This window comes from Malaya genurostris, chromosome 2, assembly GCF_030247185.1.
Source record: "Malaya genurostris strain Urasoe2022 chromosome 2, Malgen_1.1, whole genome shotgun sequence".
NCBI lineage: Eukaryota > Metazoa > Arthropoda > Insecta > Diptera > Culicidae > Malaya > Malaya genurostris.
In genome coordinates, this window is record NC_080571.1 from 304,751,510 (window position 1) to 304,773,332 (window position 21,823).

Below are 21,823 nucleotides of genomic sequence, written 5' to 3' on the forward strand. Positions count from 1 at the left end.
AACTATATTACAACATAATAGCCTTAGTGATTTCATTTCAGATGGTTCAGCAGAAGTTCTTTATAATTAATTTTTTCTAAAAGCTATCGGAAATATGATCAGGAATTTGCGATTTAATTTTCAACAGCGTGAGATAATCATAAATAATTGAAAAACAACTTTTGGAAATAATGAAGAAAATTTATCATGCTTGCTTACCTTTTCGCACCCGGACGACGGTTTTGAGGTAGTCAAGCACATATCAGTTCCGATCATCTACTGGACGAGTATGAAAAGTAAACTTTGATTGAAAATCGTTCATTTCTTCTAGTGCTTCAGACGGAACTGGATGTCGAGGTGAGAATCACCCATCAACATCAGTAAGAACAAACCAAGTATAAAGCGTGAATCGCTCAGGTCGTGCGTTAATTTGGAAAATCGACAGACATTAGTCTAGCTCGATTTTTAGTAAGGAGAAATCTAACGAGGCATTTTAAAAAACAAAAAAAATATTAAATATCTTTTAGGAACGATCTCCTGTTTTTACTATTTGCATAACTGTAAACAAAACATGTTGGCCGCGAGATGACACACAACTACTGAAGAAACAAAATAAAATAAACACTACTTTGCTGCAGACCAATTTTCGGACAGAATCACTCGATTGACTTGTAAATTTTCACCATTCCATAAAAACTTTCTAATAAATCTACTTTAGAGTTCACTGTCTTGGCACAAAAATTCAATATATTTCCTTTATCGAATCAAATCAGAGTAATTATTGTCACTAAATCAAAAAAGTTCGTTAAAATTATCCGAAATGCATATATTTTTACAATATTTTTGTCTGCGTTTTTCATTGTTTACAGTGACTTAAGTATAGGAAAATTACATAAGATGCAATCACATCTCACAACACTTTAAATTTGTCTGTATGTCAGAACACTTTAAATGTGTATACTAAATGTCACAATACAGATACGTACTGGGAATGTTACTTACTCATAAAACTGAGAAAATAAAGGCATTGATTGATATAACTATTCTTTTATGTATTTCCTACAGTTTCTATAAACTGTGTATTCAATGCACTAAAACATTATTTTATCCAAATTTCGTTGATTCCAAAATAATTTGTTGTTTCAAAATTGTCATAAAATTTTTTTGTCATGGCATCGATTAAATTATTATTTCAATCGAAATATTTTTCAAAACACAGTCTACTAAGACCTAACGAGTACTATTTCCAGTATAAAATCATATCACGCGTTATTTTATAACGGCCAATAAGCCACCTGTCAACTTCCACTTTCGAAAGAAATTGCAGGCGAGCTATGAAAAATAGAGTATTTTTAATTTAAACACCAGACGAAAGAGAAAACTTTTCTCTGTCGTTTACTATTATGACTTACTCTCAGCGAGTGCCGAGTCATTCGAAATTACTCTTCAAAGTGAATGTTGATATATGGCTTATCGGCAATTATAAAAAAAACTGTCACTATTGTCATTATTTCAATAAATATTTCGCGTTACAAAAAAATTTTACAAAATTTACAAAATTTACAATTTTTCACTTTGCGTGTGGAAAATTTTCAGTAATATATTCGATCGGCTTATATTACTTACTAATCGGCCAACATGTTTAAGACAACCACCAGATTATTGCAACATCCGGAGTACCAGAATTTCTGAATATTTTACTTGCTATGCCTGGGCATTTAAAAAGTAATTGGTTCAAATGTTTCATTATAAAAATCATTATTTTCACAAAACGAATTGCATTCCACATTACCATCTCAGACCAAAAAAAGCTACTTGGGCGATGATTTTTAAAAGGAATTTATTTTTCCCTTCAAAAAATTGTCATAAATTTCGTACCGATTCGAAATCTCACGCAAAAAGTATTAACTACATACAATTGGCACATTGCCGCGAAACTGAATTAACGGTAGTGACACCGGCCAATGAAAAATGGAACCAAGAAAAGGAGGATTCTTTTGAAAATTTTCATATCACCAGTAATGATTTACAACATTTTTATCGTTTATTTAACAGTACAAATAGATATCAGCAATAAAAGTACACTCGGAGTAGAAGAAAATCGATTTCAAAGCGATTACTACTACTTTTTTTTAGTGTAAAGTACGATTAAACTTTTTAGATAAGGTTAGGTGAAATTAGGTGAGGTTAGGTTTTTTCGGATCAACATTTTTTAAAACAGCAACCAGTGTAATATTGATTTCTTGAGTACTAGAATGTATAGCGATCGAGTACGATTTATTTTGGATACTTCATCTGTTATTTCTTGGCATTTGAAAAATGGTATTAAACCGGGTTTAATTCTTCATTCTGAATAAACGTTAGTTTTCGCACAAAAAATTAAGAACAACATTACCACCTCAGAGCAAAAACTTTTTCTTCAACATCTACTATGATTTTTCAAATGAATTTGCTCGTTGTTATAAGAAATCGTTGAAAAGGTGAAGTACTTAAAAATTTTCCGACTTGCTGAAAGTATCATCTCTAAACAAGCAGCGCCTCTACATTTCAGTTTTGCGACAATATGCCAATCAGCATCTCTTAACTGAATATTGTATATGATTATATACATCGCCTTAACTGAATATTGTATATGATTCCGATACTAAATTATGCATCTTTTAGCGTAATATTACAACCTTTAGAACGACACCAAGATTGTTGTGATATTATATCGTAATCGCTGCACTTCAGTAGTGAGTAGTGTGGTGCAGCAATTTCCATGTAATATCACGAATGTGTTGGTGTCGTTGTAATATTACACGAAAAGATTCATAAATTCTTATCTGAATCGTATACAGTATTCAATCAAGCTGATGTAATCTACTCAATACGTGTATGCCAACGGAAAACTAAAGAAATTCGAATATATTTTTCAGTACAGAATTGTTCTATTCTTAAAGCACCGTGTAGAGAACCGGTTACTAGAAAAGATTTTCTATTTATACTAACCCATCTAAGCATTGAACTTTTTCTCACCTGGAATAAATTTTTTTATTCACACTCTACCAGAGATGCCAGGTCTGCAGATTTGTGTGCAAATTTGCACATATCTTATAAAGTGCTGTTGCCAAATTTTGTTTTTTCAAAAAACCAATATTGCATGTTATACTTAAGAGAGAACTGAAATCCCCTAAACATTTATTCGGATTCACAGAATTTGACGACTCTGTCTTAAGATATTTAGTATTTTCACCTGGCATCTCTGTATCGTACCAACCTAACAGTTTGAATTGACATCTACGGAGAGTGTGTGCGTGCATTCGAGACCAAAAATTGACATTTCTATTCAAATTTCCTCTCAGCACGCATCAGAGAAGCCAGATCTGCAGATTTGTCTGTAAATCTGCAGATTTCGTACATAGTGCTGCAGACATTTTTTGTTGTGCAGACTTTTGCAGACTTTTGAAAATCGAGGTTTTCGCAGACTTTCGTCAAAATTTACAGACTTTTTAAATTGTCGCGACCTTTTTTTTGCTCGTCAAATCAGTTTAGCGTATCATACTTTATAGAAAAATGCCTGCCAGCAAGACATACTTGCTGACTGCAGATTTTTTTTTCGGATATACAGACATTTGCAACCCCGTCTGAAGATTTTTGAAATTGCTACCTGGCATCTCTGGCACGCATTCAAGTTGCGCTGTTCGAGCTCAGGAAGGAGAAGAAACTTTCGTCACCGAAGAAATTCGTCCGCAAAACGTTCGAAGCGTTTCGGAATCTAAAAATTAACCATTTTGCCGGCAGGTAGGAATCGGTTGTACATATAGCATTGACAATCGGAATATCAAAAGTGTTGAAAAGCTTAGATTGGAGCGTTGAAAAACGTAGATTACTAGTTGCTGTGGCGGTGCTCTGAATGCTATTTTCTGGTTTTCAGAATAACATACCTACACAAAACATGGCTGCCAGTACCAGTGGTGATAAAGCAGCGGATGATTCACTTTACCCGATTGCTGTGCTGATCGATGAGCTAAAAAATGAGGATATTCAGGTGAGTACGGATGATTTACTGAAAAACAGAATACGAATCACTGCGGTGTAAAGAAATATGGTCTAAGGTCACTATAGGTCAAGGTGCTACCGATTGATTCGTACTCGAGTTCGAAACTGCGGTTTATTTATAAAAATTCGATGACGATCGGTGTGTACAAAATGAATTGAAGCATGCCAACGTTATTTTTACTAAACAAGTTTTCGATTATAACGTGAATTAAAAATTACTTGTTTTTTTGTTCAGTTACGTCTAAATTCAATCAAAAAGCTGTCGACGATCGCATTGGCTCTTGGTGAAGAACGGACTCGTACTGAGTTGATTCCATTTCTAACGGAAACTATCTACGACGAGGATGAAGTGCTTCTGGCGCTTGCTGAGCAACTGGGTAACTTTACATCCCTTGTTGGTGGACCGGACTATGCAATGTACTTGATCCCACCGCTGGAATCATTGGCCACGGTAGAGGAAACTGTTGTTCGTGACAAAGCTGTTGAATCATTGCGTATCGTGGCTGCCCAGCACAGTGCTCAGGATTTAGAAATTCACGTAGTCCCAACTCTGCAGCGGTTGGTATCCGGTGATTGGTTCACATCACGGACTTCGGCATGCGGACTGTTCTCGGTTTGCTACCCAAGAGTATCGGCAGCGGTCAAAGCAGAGCTGCGAAATAATTTCCGTCAGCTGTGCCAGGATGAAACTCCGATGGTTCGTAGAGCTGCCGCTGGAAAGTTGGGTGAATTCGCCAAAGTCGTCGAGTTGGAATATTTGAAGTCGGATTTGATCTCGATGTTTGTCCAGATGGCTCAAGACGATCAGGATTCAGTTCGTCTACTGGCTGTGGAAGCTTGCGTCAGCATTGCTCAGCTACTGCAGCAGGACGATGTGGAACATGTAAGTACTAATAATCAGGACTTATGGATGGAACTTAATTTTTCTTTTCTCGATACTATAGAATGTAATGCCAACCTTACGTCAATGTGTAAATGATTCATCTTGGCGCGTTCGTTATATGGTTGCAGAAAAGTTCACCGAGCTACAGAAAGCGGTTGGACCAGAAATAACGAAAACTGATCTGGTTCCTGCATTTCAGTATTTGCTTAAGGACACTGAGGCTGAAGTCAGATCCTCGGCTGCCACTAAAGTGACGGAATTTTGTTCCAACTTGGATAAGGGTAGCCAGGAACAGATCATAATGACATCAATTCTCCCCTATGTCAAGGAACTGGTGGCTGATCCTAATCAGCATGTCAAATCTGCTCTGGCGTCGGTCATTATGGGACTGAGCCCGATTCTTGGCCGTACCAACACAATCGAACATTTGCTACCGTTGTTCCTACTTCAATTAAAGGATGAGTGGCCAGAAGTTCGTCTAAACATTATTTCCACATTGGAGTGTATCAATGACGTCATCGGAATCCAACAGTTATCGCAATCTCTACTCCCTGCCATTGTCGAACTAGCCGAGGATTCAAAATGGCGCGTTCGGCTGGCCATTATCGAATACATGCCTTTGCTGGCTGGCCAACTCGGGCAGGAGTACTTCAATCAGAAGCTGCGGGATCTTTGCTTCAACTGGTTGAACGATCACGTCTATGCTATTCGCGAAGCTGCCACTTTGAATATGAAGAAAATTGTACAAACATTCGGCACACAATGGGCAGAAACTAACATCATTAATCAGATTTTAGTCATGTATAAGAACAGTAATTATCTGCACCGTGAGTACATTTCAAATTTTACACATTTTAATTTTTTGACTGCAATTGTTTTCCTCGTTTGCTATGAACCTGCATTCAAAATGTCCTACCCGTTACAGGGATGACTTGTCTCTTTTGCATCAACGCTCTGGCCGACGTTGTTGGTGCCGACATCATCAAGCGACTGTTTCTGCCAACTATTAAGGTTCTCGCGACCGATCCGGTTGCGAATGTGCGTTTCAACGTCGCTAAGAGTCTACAAAAGCTGTCCCCATTCCTGGACCAAGCCGCAATCGACGAACATGTGAAACCGATTTTGGAAAAGCTCAACACTGACGCCGACGTTGATGTCAAGTATTTCGCCTCCGAAGCAATGGTTGGAATTGCCGGTAAGTTATTCGATTGTTCGCATATTTGATTCACCTGAATAATCACTAATCAAATTTTTATATTTCGCTTTACAGCCGCCTAATCCCGTTCGGAATATTTTATATGCAATGTTTAAGGCAAGGTGGAAAGAAACAGACCTACTAATATTCAAAGAACAGCTACTTATCTGACAAAATATTTCACGTTCTCAAGGCGCTTAGTTTTACGTGGGTACATCAAAAGTTATAGCGTTCAATTTTTGTTTTATTCTTCAGTCCTTTCGGACAAGAAGACGGCGACCTTTGGCTTTACATAAACAAAACAATAGATGGAAATGTTGGTTAGTAAAACAAAATGCTAAATAAATGATTCATTGTTAAATCTCTAACACCACACAAACAATCATCCGTGACGGAGCAGATCCACACATGTAAAACATTCATACTATATTACTTTTTCAACACAAGACCGGTTCACAATTTTCATCAAGGATGGTGAGGCATTTCGACTCGAGTGTTGGGAGATATTTTTGTGTTTCCTTTTTGATAACTCTACACACAAAAAAGTAATTTAAAGTATAACACAACTGGAAAAAAGTATAACCAATTAAAATATTCTAAGTTTAAGCTTTATGGAAAACACACTCTACGTAAGGTAACATGTAATAAAGTCCAATAAAGGAACAAATTAACAAAACTGTTTCTGTTGTCCGAAATTCAAGAATCTTAGTTTAAAAAAAAGAATCATTGGCACTCATATTAACCCTGTGAAACGTCCAACAGAAATGTTTCAAAACTGATACCATTTGATGAACGTTTTACTTGGAATTTACTCTAATTTCACTCATAGTATGTTAATCTTCAATAAAGGGTTGTAAGGATATCATTAATAATGTTTTGTTGTTCGAGGAATACCTACAAGATATCAGTTATTAGAAATACACGGGTTTAAAATTAGAAGATGTTCACCTTTTTGAGCTATAAAAACTATATTTACCTTAATACCAATCCGAAATATTTATATAGAGCATGTTAAGCATATGGTGCAATCACTAGAGTTTCGTATACTACAAACTGCTTCCGAGTGCTGGGTGGGTTGACCAAAAGATCATTGCAGCGAACCTATTTTTTGTTTGAAGCGACGAAAAACGACCAGAACGAGAGATCAGACACGAGTCCGTAATTTTACATCACGGCAATGCTCGGCCACATGTGACGAATTAGCATTACAGATCGCCCGTATGTTGCCAATTCGTTATTAATTGAGACCAATGAAGGTTGTAAACTGTTCTTTTGAAGCAACATTATCACCCCTCTTCTGTACGTCGGTCGATTCGAAATATTCCGATTGAATGCGCAATTTCCATTCTGCATTCCGTTCGAGTTGGGTATGAACTCGAATATCATTCGTTCGAGTTGTTCAATTTTCGAAAATTACTCGATCGACTTGCGTACGTATTATTTCTGTTCGGTTTAGAATCGTTCTAATTTGTTTCTACAAGTGTGACGGTTTCGTAAGAAGTTTTAACAGCTTTGAAGGTTAGTGTTCGAAATTCCAAGTGTTCCCGAACGAGAGTCGATCGAATCATACAAGTCGAATGGAATAAAGAATGCAAAATTCGAACTCGAACGAAAGTGTAGATTCGTTCGTATCACAAATCCGTTGGATTGCAGAATCGGAGTGTATGTTCGGGGATAGCACGTTGTATCACATTGAGCAAACTGGGTTGATATCAGTAGACCAATCAACAGAGGAGACCGGGGCAGGTAGTTGAGTTTTACTTTCGGAATTTCTGTATTCATTCTGGTTAGACTTTTTAATAAACGGTTTGCGCTGTCATCGGGATACAACTTTTGAGCTCATATGCGATTTTTTCAATTCCTGAACTCATGAAAAAAGTTATGAAAAACTCAAGGAAAAACTTCTTAACATTCTGATAAAAAAAAACCAACCCCAGGAATGGAGAAGGTTAGCCGAGTTGTTTAAAGTATGAGGAAAACATCAAATGCATAAATGCAAAACGTTTATTAGTAAAAAATGTTAGCGTTTACCATTTTGTATTGTGTAGGTACGTAAGAACTCCACTCCTTACTTACTTTGTTTTCATTACTATTTTAGGTTAAGTTTGTACATCTCTCGCTGCAATCTTGTCCTCTGCCAATGCACGCGCTGACGTTTGGTTTTATTTTACTGGAAAATCGGGTAGAATTTTGATCAATTTGATGGTAATCGATTGCAGTATGAACATAAATAGGCCAAAAAATTCAATAAATATTTTTGAATGAATTAAAACACTTTTAAATATACGTATTTTCTCAAATATATTAGAATAATATAATATTGAAACATTACGGCGGTTATAATTGAAAGCAGTTACAATCGATTTAGTTGTAAATTGTATGGGTTATCACTTTAATTAAATTCAATGATTTTCCTGAATTTCCAAACAATTATGTTGACGAAACGGAACCGTGCTGAAAACTACTGTATTAAATTTTCCTATTACGCAGGAACGGTTGGATTGGAAATTCTGTCTAATTTTGATCACCGTTAATAATGTTTGGTATTACGATAAGGTATCTAAATTTGAAAACATATTTAGTCTGCAGGTCGATTGTGACAGATGTTTAATTTACGTTAATTTTTGACATAAAATTTTGTGTAACTCAAAAAGTAAACATTAGATCTAAAAACTAAAATAATAGCGTACATACTACCAGGAAAACCTTTCATTTACAACTAGTTTGTTCAATGGTTCAGTCATCACTGAGAAACACGCCTCATAATTTTGCATACACATATAGATACACATACATACACACAGACAATTGCTCGGTTCGTCGAGATGAATCGATTGGTATATGACACTCAGCCCTCCATGCTATACCTATTTTTTATATTTGTAAGAATGTGCTTCATCCACCTATCAGTGAGATGATGCCTTTTTATCAATCCGCATGTGTTTTTGCATGAATATTCTTCGGTATTATTAGTTTTCATGAAATTCTTTTAATGGCCGCCATTTTAAGTGACAGTTTGAAATTATACCTGCAATTCGAAATTGTATGAAACCTAAAATTAATCCTTTGAATCCAAACGTGTGACAATCGATTAAGCCACAGATAACAGATATACAAGCTCGAACAAAATTTTTCAAAATCCTGTGTAAATTTCAAATTTGCTATACGTTGAAAACACTAATGCCACCTACTCGACTGTTCGCCGCGATCTTTCAAAACGTTCCACTGTGTTCCGGAACGAGAACAAAGTCCTCCTGCTTGTTATAGAACAATTCCACCTACAACAATTTTAACACTCATCAAACGATTTCCCTAAGTGTTAAAGACAATTTTATTTCCATGTCGCATAAGTCACACGAGAATTCGATCGGAATAAAACAAAAATAAACTTGTTATTTTATCCAACAGCAAAACAAAAATATAGCGTGAAGTGAATGTTGCACCCAAAATTGTGGCTCAGTGAAAGCGGCACCCAAATCGTGGTGGCACCTCGTCTCGATCGTGGTGACATCTGCAAGTGTTCGCGACGCTGATTGAACAAATTTTACACACAGTTCATATGTGAGCCTGTATATCTGTTATCTGTGATTAAGCATTCCATAGAATGTCGAAGTGAGTTCCAGTATAGAGTTTTTGGTCATTATTTTCAGTACTTCCAGAACAGGTATTCATGGCCCAGCATAACCCAAAACGGTTCGTATGGTCATAAATCAATATGACGAATAAATTAGAATAGTTTAGAGCAGTCGCGTATACAGGGGGGTGTTTTAGGGGTTCAAACCCCCTCCGAAACTCAAAAAAGTATTATATTATGTAAACTCTTTTTTTCAAATAAGTAAATAATAAAATGAATAATTTTCAACAAACGACTCCACAATAAAAAAATTTCAAATAATTATATAAAAAGTTCCATTTGTATGGAAATTGATCAACATGTTCTGAAACACCCCCCGAAATTTTTTTCTGGGTACGCGCCTGGTTTAGAGCCTAACTTTAACTTTAAAGCATTCTAGTTATCATAGTTTTCTATGAAGGTTTGAAGCTTGAAAACTTATCATGTCAGCTCAAGTCGGAATCAGATAAAATACATTGATTTTGTATGGGACCATAAGTATTTTTTTCCATTTGAATTTTTGTTTATGAAGTTTGTTTTGGCCTTCTTTAGGAAAACGATTGAGTTCCTCGATTCCTCGGAACCGGATTTCGGAAATCGGGATAGCCAAAGTCAGTTAAATTTATTTGGTCATGGTGGTTAATCTGGTCATCGACTATCAAAATCTGCAAATCCGACAAATCCGATTAATCTATTTAAAAATAACATTATTACAATGATCACCCTGTATCTTCTGAAAAAGTCTGATCTGATTAAAAACAAGAAGTTTTTACTGAATATTAAGACTTTTTCACATGAATCTAAGTCTGTGGAATACGATTAAGCCATTTCCGAGAAAATTGACTGAAATTATTTGTCACACACACATACACATTTACCGATCTCGATGAACTGACTCGAATGGTATATGGATGTTATGTTCTTTACGGGTCAAAATCTATTACCGGTACCATAGTTTATTAATCATGAAATCATGAACTCATGGAATTTCATAAGCAAAATGATTGATATCATGAAAATGTTCATGAAAGATGCGTTTATGTTCATAATACCAATCATTTTGCTCATGAAATCATGACTTTTTATTCATGATAGTCATGATTCATGATTTCATGATTTTTAATCATGCTACCGGCAATGAATTTTTGCCCGTATTCCAGAAATTATTCCTGTAAGCTGTAATATAAATATGGTATTATTTTGAATTCGAAAATCCTGCCATCTTTCTATTATCTATTAATATTCGAACCATTATGTTGCCAAAAACGAACCGTGATAAAATCGAATCGAATCAAAATGGTATGAAAAGTAAAATGTACACAGTCTATTTGGTGTTTAGAAATAATTGCATTCAACGCTATTAAGAATCGTGTTTCATTTTTCTTCCAACCATAAAAAACTGAAAATTTTGGCATAAAACTCGAAACGAAAACATTTTGATCTCAGAAACATTCAATAGCGCTCAGGCCACCGAAAAGACCTTTAATTTGGGACTAGTTTGATCAAAATCGGCCCAGTCATCTATGAAATTTTGTTCTCCTTATTAACAACACACATACAGACTCACACACGGACATTTCCTCAGTTCGTCGAGTTGAGTCGATTGGTATATGACACTTGGCTCTCCGATGTATATTTCAAAGTGCACATTGCTTTTCGCAGAATATACAACTTGGCCAACCCAATAAATGTTAGGTTACACTGAGGTACCGGAATCGAATGTAAAAATGTGCCCTGGAAAAATCCTAAGTGTCTGCTGCTGCTCAGACAAAAAGTTCGCTCTGAACATGTTCTGTACATTAAAGTTGCCAAAAGTTCTACGCGTACTTTCAAGCAGCGAGAAACTTCTTGCGATACGTTTTAGTCTCTCTCTCTCAATAGCAAAGTAATAGAGCTGCTGTTAGTGTTGTGCGAATAGTGCAACAGCTCAGTGAGAACGAAAAATGTCTCTTTTCTCGAAGATGACTGAGCCGATTTTAACAGTCCTAGACTCGTTTTAAATTAAACAATTCGGATATGAATCTAGTTAGACGATCAATTGGCGGCTCCAGAGATATAAAAGTATAAGTGACATAACCGACAAAAAGGCAGTTTTTGCTCTCCGTTCAATTTTCTCGAGATGACTAAAACGATTTTTACAAGCTCAGGCTCGTTTGAAAGCTAATCTTGAGGTGCGAATTTAGTTCGAAGATCGAAGAAGCTGTCACTTTTGGTTTTACAGATATAATGGCAAGGATGACTTTTATCGTATCAAAGAACGCTCACTAGCAACTCGACGGGGCTAGGGTCCACTAGGAGATTGATAGTACCTATTATCTCTTTCCGGACAGTACTAGCCTAGATGCCGCGTGGAATCCGGCGGAAAAAAATGAACCAAAAATAGATCCACTGGGTTCCTGCTTCCATGTCGTAAAAGGCGACAATTGCAGGAGTTTCTTTTTCCTTTCAGTTATCAGATATTTTCAATGTTTCATTTCTGATTACTCTATTTTACTAAATTATCTCTTCATTCAACCTATCAATTTCTGTCTAGCTTCGGAGGAAGGTTTTATTTGTTTTTTTTTCTTCCTTTCATGATTATAAATTGAATGATAAAAATCAACTATTGCGCAAATCCGTTGATATTACAAAGTTAATAACAGAGATAACACGACGACACGACCTGCCACTCGTCTATCAAAACTGTATCGTAAATTTAACTACCTCTCAGTGACTGGAAATGTCAAATCGAAAACGCTAGTGATTTTTTTTAAACTGGCAGCACAAGTTGATATAATCATTGATTTTGAATAACAGTCACCATAACCATGGTTACTGCATATCGAAGGCGAAATGAATGTAAACAAAATAAATTTCAGATCGGTTATTATATTACGGAACATTTTAATGGATTTACCTGCCTCGAGCGTAATGTAAAAATTGAAGAGTATGAGTTATGTCTTTTATAAAGCCAAGTTCAAAATTCAGGTCTTAGGGACATTGGGATGCATAATTCACTGCTGACTTGAAACCGTTGTGTGATAACAGCTCAGCGCAAACCAACGTGGAAGACATGGAAATGACCGACAACGAGCTGAGCGAGGCTAGTGCTCTGCGGTACCTGCATAACGTACGGTAAAATGATTTCTTTGTGGAATTCCACTAGTAATCCTCGAATAGTGGCCAACAAGGTGAAATACTGTTTCCACTGCTGCGCAATCAATCGACACAAAACAATTTTGACACCGGCATATTACACCGAATCCTACTGCCCAGAAAAGCTAGCAGTTGAAGTGTACGGATGAATCGCTGGAAGCAGATCATTGTCCTCGTTCGTTGGTTTCATCCATAGTTTCGATTAAATTCCGAAAATCGAGTTCATTTAAATGCATTTCTGGTTAATTTGGACAAAGTTTAACACTAATAGAACTATTCCACCGCTTTCAAAACATGTTTATTTGTTTTGGGGTTCCTTGGTAACTTGTCCATAGCAACCTAAACAGTGTTGCTCGAGAAGATTATTTTTATCATTTACAAGGGGTCGCTAGATTTGTGGTAACTGGCGGTGAATCGTTAGCGAACAGCTTTAATGCAGATTTTTCTTCGGAGTGCCTGGTCGTGTCGTCGGATAACATATATCCGTTATTGAATACATAGTACAAAAAACACTTGATATTAATATTTCAAACAATAAACTAATATTTTTCTCGGTAGCCGGCTGCCCAGATCAACCAATATAACCAATTTATAATTTTAATAAATAATTAAAATAAAAAAGTGGAAATAATAAAAAATCAAGACGCGCCCAGATCAACCAATACAACCAATTTATAATTTTAATAAACAATTAAAATAAAAAAGTGGAAATAATAAAAAATCAAGACGCGCGTGAAATCTGTTGAACTTCAATTGGTGATTTAAAATGATTTTATGACAACTGTTATGATGAATATGTTAATGCAAAGAATCAACTATTTTGTCTAAATCCTATTCACTCGTTTATTTTGTATTACGTAATTTCATTTATAAAAAAATAGGGAAGTTTTTATTTCTTACGCGATAGTATTGCAAATTTTTTTCAGTTTCCTCGAATAAGAGATGTGAATTAAGACTTCCCGGGACTTCAATATCGGGTTATTGTTGAAACGTTCACTCGGGAAGTCAGTGAGTTTAGTGGTGCATCCGAGCATCTTGAACCCGAAACATACTGAGTCGAGCGCGAAATATCCTTCTCCCGTGACACTTGTGGAGTGCGCAGTAGTATATACGGCCTCTAGTAACAATAAGTGTTGGACTAACATCCTTTCCCATTCCTTAGACAATCTACGTTCAGGCCTGGCCGGCGCCGGTACTGATCAATGAATTCTGGGGTTACCAGAAGATGTACATTGAAGAATGATTTACCAGTCCTAGGTCGGATCATCTAGAAACTCCCTGTACAATTTCAGCTAATCCCGATCAGTAACGGAGTAGCAACCAGAGGTGGTCGCTCAAGCTCAAGCTCAAAGAACGCTCACTAGCAACTCTTCACACGATTCAATCAGTGCCATCAAAGAGAGACGGATATCATCGCAGCAACAAAAAACCGGCATGGTTCATTTAACAAAGAATAGACACCAGTGCGCTCTCGATGACCTGTCTGAGAATCAAAGGTTAGCTCGCAGCTGTGGGGATTCTCTCTGAAGCAACAAACGGTCGCTTATTCTCGTTTCGCGATCCGATTCTGTGTGGGCAGTGGATAATTGCGATAGAATCATTTTACTATTGCCGCTTATTTTAACTATGTGCATATAACCTTTGTATAAGTTTTGTCTATGAAAATGTATGTGAATTCTCCACACAAGGGGGTTGGAATATTGCAACCTAGTATGAGAATCATCAAGTCGAATCATCGAATCGATTTTTTGCGATAATTGTCAACTTGCGATTCTCTCTTGGTAAATTCCACACAGCACCAATCATTATCAGACTGTATTTCTGTATAAAATGTTCAAAGCGACGAATGTAACAATGAGAGATTTTTTTTTATTCAAAATGAGAGATTATTTTTGCTTTCTCTTTCGATTATTGCGAAACATTCCTGCTTTTTTCGGTAATTTCTTCAGTGCAGATTCAAAGATGATAGTTTTAGTTATTAATATCGGTAAATAATTGGAGTGAAGGATTGCTAACAGTACCGTAATAATCGAAAGAGAAAGTAAACAAAGAGAATCCCTCATTGTTACATTCGGCGTTTTGAACATTTCATACAGATTACTTTTAAGGGCCGTGGAATACTCAGAGTATGAAGTGGAGCGAAGAAATGTAGAAAAATTCTTTCGCGGTTCATGCATTGAGAGACTCGAGTTCTTGTAGCATCTTCTACCGGATTGAAAATGTTGTATACAATATTGATAAATATCGAGCAGCTTCTGTCAAATTTTCGGCACTCACCAACACTGTATAATGGTGTAAATGGCGTAACCAACAAAACGAAACTTTTCCCTCCGTTGAATTTTCTCAGAGATGGCTGAACATCAAGTTCGGAGATTAAATTCCCGATACTTTCAGTTCCGATGAAAAAATCGAATAAATGACGTAGCCGAAAAATCGTGTATATTTTTATTCGCTTCGTTTTGGCATTTGTCTCACTTTTGTGAATTAACCGAAACAATCAAAATGAATTAGTATTGAAAATCAGCCCGAATTCATATCAGAAATTATCCTAATGAAAAAAAAAGTTTTAATGAAACTATATGAATGACAATAGAAATGGATTATCAATCTACTAGGTGGATTAAAAAGAGGTGTTTGTACTTTCAAGTTACAAAATATTCCCCGCATATTTTTCATATACTTTTATAAATTATTCTTTAAGCGTAACGAATAATAATTATAAATTATTCTTTTAGCGTAACGAATAACCGTATTGGTATTTTTTTGCTAATCACTCTCCATAACCTTATAACACATGGATCAATAAGTCCCGAGACTAAAGCAGAGATGGCGCTCGTAGTAAACCAGTTACCACGTCTTTCTAGAGTACTAACCTTTGCTTGAAACGGGTCAAAATTTCAAGTCGATCCGACCAGAAACAGCTGAGTTATCGAGGTTGGAGTAAAGTCGTTTTGTAGTTTGTTTAAAAAATGGAAAAACCGAGTTTCGTGTTTTGATAAAACATTGTTTTTTAATAGGTAAAAACACTCTTGTGCATCAAAAGCAACGATTTGTCGGTGGTTCGCCGAGTTTAAACGTGGTCGTACCGACACAAATGACGCGGAACGCTCGGGTAGACCTGTGGAAGCCGTTACACCGGAAAATGTGAGTGAAGTGACAAAAATTATAATGAAAGATCGTTAAGTGAAGCTCCGTGAGATTGCTGAGATGACACAGATATCATGTGGAAGTGTATTTACTATCCTTCATGAAAAATTGAGCATGAAAAAGGTTTTTTCAATGTGGGTGCCGCGATTGCTGCAATGCACCCTGCCACAAATCGATGAAAACAATGGCGAAATTGAACGAATTGGGCTTTGATCTGCTTGCCCATCCCCCATACTCGCCAGATTTAGCCCCCAGTGACTACTGGCTCTTTGCTGATCTTAAAAAAAACGCTCCAGGGAAAAAGATTTGGCTCAAATGAGGAGGTCATCGCTGAAACTGAAGCTTATTTTGAAGCGAAAAATAATTTTTTTTATAAACATGGTATTGAAAAATTGGAAAAACGGTGGAACCATTGTATCACCCTAAAAGGTGATTATGTTGCTGAATAAAAAAAAATTTGCAAAAAAAATCTTGTTTCCATTGTTAGTCTCGGGACTTATTGATCCATGTGTTAACTCCTTAATCTGAACTTATTCAAAGAAGTGCGTTGACCCAATCAATCACCAGAGATTGCTCACATTGGCATTGAAATCAACTCAGGCGTGCATCATTTACGAATGAATGAATCATGGAAAAATTCTAATCGACTTAAATATCACATCTTGAATGCAAGCCTTATCACAGTGGGCTGGAAAATGAATAAAATTTAATGACAGCAAGGCGAACACAATCAACCTATTTTCAGTGTGCCAGACATACTCGAATCGTCTTCGGTTTGCCGGGCAGCTCGTTGTCATTACGAAGAAAAGAGAATAGGTATCACTGAAGCGAATGACTGCAAGCATTCATAAAGGTTTGCGAGTGGTAATTCATCGTTGATGCCGAGGGCAGCAAGCGGAAAGGATGCCGTTTTTGCGCTAGCGACGTCACAGTTTGCAGTTATATAATCTCACCGAGCATCACAACATACACCGATTTCGTATTGATTTAACAGGTTCGGATTACGATTAGTGTTGGAATCACAGATAAAATCGTGTGGATTTAAAATTTATTAGTTAATTTCAAATGTTGTGCATTTATGATAATCTGTCTGAATAAAAATTTATATCGATTTGATTATCTTTCATTTTCCTTCGAAAACTAAAAATTCGCAACCGACGCCAGTGATTATTCATGGAAAACTGTGTACGCTTGTAGGGGATTATATTCCGGTAGTTACATTTTTACGGTTTAGTATATAACAGAAAAAAGCAGATGATAACAGTTGTCTTGTCTCGGTCTACAAGTGAGGCAGTAGACTCGACCGGTTGCAGTTTCGTTGGGATTTCACCATTGTGCCAAGATATTTTCGGGTTTAGAGTGGTTGCGTTCACGCGTTCGATGAGCCTCGTGAGTGTAGTGAGAAACTCAAGGCGAAACTATTGCCGACTGTTTTTTGTTTGTGATTCAGTAGTTTGTTATTTACAGTGATAATGGGAACAACAAGAACAGTAGTCGTAATCACATCGGGTCTTATTCTGACCCTTGGTACGTATATAGAAGGAATCCTTACGTAACGATCGTGCTAACAATTGGTTAGACTTCACGATAACGAACGCTAGAGAAATGTGTGTGCTGTGTTATTGCTTGTTTGAGCACTCCAGAAACATTTCAATACACGAAGACAAATAAAATCGTCGGTTTGTTCATGGAAAGTCTTCACTCTGAGACTCTTCACATGGCATGAATCGTGCTAGTTGAATTGATTCATTCACTTGCCGAAACTAAAATACTCATCGATGTATCATCGAGTTTGCTTTTTGGAGTCTGCACTCGGCAAATGTTGATGTCAAGCTTTAATTGAAAATGATTTCGCGGGTTGAACTCGAGGTGAACTCAATACAGTTACGTTTCAGTGGCAAGTAGTTTAAAGTACAATCGGGTAAAACAACGATATACTTTCGTAAGTCGTAGTGAAATACAAAGTCGCAGTGATACACAATAAACGAACAAAAAATATGTTTAATTTAGTAATATTCAACTGAACATTACGAATAAAAGAATTTATGAACAGTTTTAGCATCGAATAAAATTCTTGATCGTATGGTTGGCGGCTTTATATCAGATTTACAAAATAAGTTAATCAGCGGACACTTATTCTCTAGCTGGTAAATTTAGACTTCTGTCCATTCAAACTAACGTGCTCTAGCTCATTCGAAAAGTTATGGAATTTTCCTTGTCATCTTTCCCTGTGATTTTTTGACATACGGCAAGCAATTTGCATGATTGCATTCTTTTTCAGTGTTGAACTCGTTGATGTAGGATAATTCCTTAGTTTTTTTTCGATTATAATGTATGTGCTATATTCATATCTTATTACTGCTCTTTATTACTTTAGTCCAACGACATTGATTACCGGATATTGAGAGAACAAATAACTGAAATACGATCCTGTGGTAGACTTTAGATCTGATAATTTACCTTTATCGCACATTTTGCCTCGAACTAGCTACTAATAATACAGGCGTCCAATCCGTTGATTGCAGACTGAGTAATCCACAATCTGGTGGCTTGGCTAATGAGTTGACTGTTGGTACAATTGCCCTACTTGTTATATGGATTGTACCGTGTCACACGTCTTGAGCTTGAGCTTGAGCGACCAACCCTGGTTGCTACTCCGTTACTGATCGGGATTAGCTGAAATTTTACAGGGAATTTCTAGATGATTCAACCTGGGACTGGTAAATCATCCTTCAATGAACATCTTCTGGTAACCCCAGAATTCATTGATCAGTACCGGCACCGGCCAGGCCCGAACGGAGATCGTCTAAGGATTGGGAAGGGATGTTAGTCCAACACTTGTTGTTACTAGAGGCCGTATATACTACTGCGCACTCCACAAGTGTCACGGGAAAAGGATATTTGTTAGTAAAAATTTCAGTATTGGTAGTATTCGCCCGCTACCGGTTTCAAGATGCTCGGATGCAGCACTAAACTCACTAGACTTCCCGAGTGAACGTTTCAACAATATCCGATATTGAAGTTCCGGGAAGTCTTGATTCACAGCTCTTATTCGAAATTTCATATCTCTTTATAAATGAAATTTCGTGATACAAAATATACGAGTGAAAAGGATTTAGACAAAATAGTTGATTCATTGCATATTGACATATTCTGAACAGTTGTAATAAAATCATTTAATATCACCAAAAAAAAGTCAACAGATTTCACGCCCGTCTTGATTCTGTATTATTTCCGCTTGATTATTTTATTTATTTATTAAAATTATTAATTGGTTACATTGGTTGATCTGGGCAGCCGGCTACCGAGAAAAATATTAATTTATTGTTTGAAATATTAATATCAAGTGTTTTTTTTACTATGTATTCAATATATCGATATATGTTATCTCTGTTATTAACTTTGTAATATTAACGGATTTGCGCAATAGTTGATTTTTATCATTCAATTTATATTCCTGAAAGACAATCAAAAACATGGAAGAAGAAAGCATTCCAAATAAAACTTTTCTTCGAAGCTAGACGGAAATTGATAGGTTGAATGAAGAGATAATTTAGTAAAATAGAGTAATCAGAAGTGAAACATTGAAAATATCTGATAACTGAAAGGAAAAAGAAACTCTTGCAATTGTCGCCTTTTACGACATGGAAGCAGGAACCCAGTGGATCTATTCTTGGTTCATTTTTTCCCGTCGGATTCAACACGGCATCTAGGCTGGTACTGTGTTCATTACTAAGCAAGTGCATCACACATATTATCATCCATATTATTCGGCTATTGCGGGCCCTCACTAGATGGGGTTCTCGTAAAAATCATTAACTGGAGGCTCGTATAAAACACTAACTACTTGTGGTGTTTAAGTGCTTAAGAGGCTAAAAAAACATTACGTTTAAGAGAATTTTTCTTTAAGCAACGTTAGAAATCGTTGTCGGCACAATAATTACCTCCTCGGATGCATCCCTCACCCGGCAGCTATATTATTTGGGAAAAACGATCTTGAATTTAAATTCTTTTAACTTTCCGGTTTATTATATCTCGCAATACTTGCGTTGTAATACCTGTTGCTGGAGACGTAAGACTGAGTGCTGATTATACCTTATTATTCATACTTTATTCAGAGTGTGTAAAACTAGCTAAATCGGTGATTAGGGCATATCGTGCGATAGGCCCTTTTGAATGTTTCGAAAAATAATGCTAATTACTCAAGTTTTAAATATGGAATTCAAGCATATTGTGAATAATTTCGTAGATTGGGCTTCTATCTACAAGATTATATCGATTATTGTGTAAATGGAGGTTGTAGAGCCGAGCAATGAGAATTATATTTTGTAACATTCGCAAGGACCTATCGTATGATATGCCTTAATCACATGTTACTACCGAAATATTTAATTACTGGCGTTCTAACTATGCGTGGGAGATGCGCATTGTTTTATCTAAGTGAGCTAACTTTTTGATTAACAACAATGTTTCAGCCGATGAATAATCAAAATTAAGTATTGTACAAGTCAAACTGACACTAATCAGAATAAAGCTTTCTGCAAGTCTTCCAGCAGGAATCGTCATAAAATTTTTACCGAATCCATAAAAAAAATATCTTGCAAACACACATGCTAGGTCATACTTACTATTGACGAAAAAAATAGCATAACTTCATAAGTGTTTGTGTGATTTTATGACTTTAATTATACATCAATTTGTTTATCAATAAATACACTTTCTGATTTTTGCCAAAAAAAGAAAAATAATTGGTTATACTTGGCAATAAACAATGCTCAAATTTAAATATATAAGAAAAAGCTCTTTTATCAGTCTCACTCGATGAAGTCTCACAAACAAAGTCCTGGCATTGCATTCCTTTTGTGGAACTTGGTCTTTCCGTTTCAGCAGACTTTGCAGCCGATCCTTAGCGTACAGAATTATTGCACAGGTAATGCTACGTTCCTACTGACACTAAGAATCCTTTCAGGTTGGGGATTGAACATACGACAACTGGCTTGTAAGTCCAGCGACCTATGCATTGAACCGCCAACCCGGGTGGAAAATAATTTAAATAATGCTGAAATTTCACTGGTTTATTATATGACTCATCAATACTTGATTCTGGAAAGCATAGAAGTAGCTGCCGAACTGGCACTATCAATTTCCGTCTAGCTTCGGAGAAAAGTTTTATTAGGAATGATTTCTTCTTCCATGTTATTGATTGTCTTTCAGGATTATAAAATGAATGATAAAATTCAACCATTGCGCAAATCCGTTTATATTACAAAGTTAATAACAGAGGTAACATATATCGGTATTTTGAATACATAGTAAAAAACATTTGATATTAATATTTCAAACAGTAAATTAATATTTTTCTCGGTAGCCGGCTGCCCAGATCAACTAATATAACCAATTAATAATTTTAATAAATAATTAAAATAATAAAGCGGAAATAATAAAGAATCAAGACGCGTGTGAAATCTGTTGACCTTTGTTTGGTGATTTAAAATGATTTTATAATAACTGTTTAGAATATTTCAATGCAATGAATCAACTTTTTTGTTTAAATCGTATTCGCTCGTTTATTTTGTATCAAGTAGTTTCATTTATAAAAACGTACTTAATCCACCTAGCAGTGAGATGATACCTTTTTTTTTTATCAATCCACATGTGTTTTTTTTGCATGACTAAAAAAAACGCGAAAGGTAGATGCATAAACGAGTGACTGCATACTCGACAGCCGGTTGTCCGGAGTTTTGTCAATTTCGGAGATTGGCTGTTTCGTGCATTATATTGCCAGCACAAAGTAACACATAAAACGATAATACTTTAAAACATTCTTGGT

At 36.1% G+C, this 21,823-nt stretch overlaps 2 protein-coding genes across 3 annotated transcripts in view; both read left to right on the top strand.

Moving 5' to 3' along the window:
- The first annotated feature begins 3,611 nt into the window (after positions 1 to 3,611).
- LOC131430905 (serine/threonine-protein phosphatase PP2A 65 kDa regulatory subunit) lies at positions 3,612 to 6,774 on the top strand. The gene is made up of 6 exons (XM_058596167.1): positions 3,612 to 3,762; positions 3,896 to 4,009; positions 4,256 to 4,903; positions 4,965 to 5,730; positions 5,829 to 6,098; positions 6,174 to 6,774. Exons 2-6 carry the CDS (start codon positions 3,917 to 3,919, stop codon positions 6,179 to 6,181), a joined length of 1,785 nt encoding a protein of 594 aa, XP_058452150.1. The 5' UTR covers positions 3,612 to 3,762; positions 3,896 to 3,916; the 3' UTR covers positions 6,182 to 6,774.
- Positions 6,775 to 17,260: 10,486 nt separating this feature from the next.
- The window catches only part of LOC131430906 (endothelial lipase), a 43,560-nt gene continuing 38,997 nt past the window's right edge, over positions 17,261 to 21,823 (top strand). The window contains exons 1-2 of one of the 2 annotated variants that reach the window (XM_058596169.1): positions 17,281 to 17,382; positions 17,461 to 17,520. In XM_058596169.1, coding sequence (XP_058452152.1) covers positions 17,466 to 17,520 — 55 coding nt within the window. In that variant the 5' untranslated portion in view covers positions 17,281 to 17,382; positions 17,461 to 17,465. Of the gene's footprint in view, positions 17,521 to 21,823 lie in introns of both variants that reach the window. The other variant, XM_058596168.1, reaches the window with a different exon arrangement.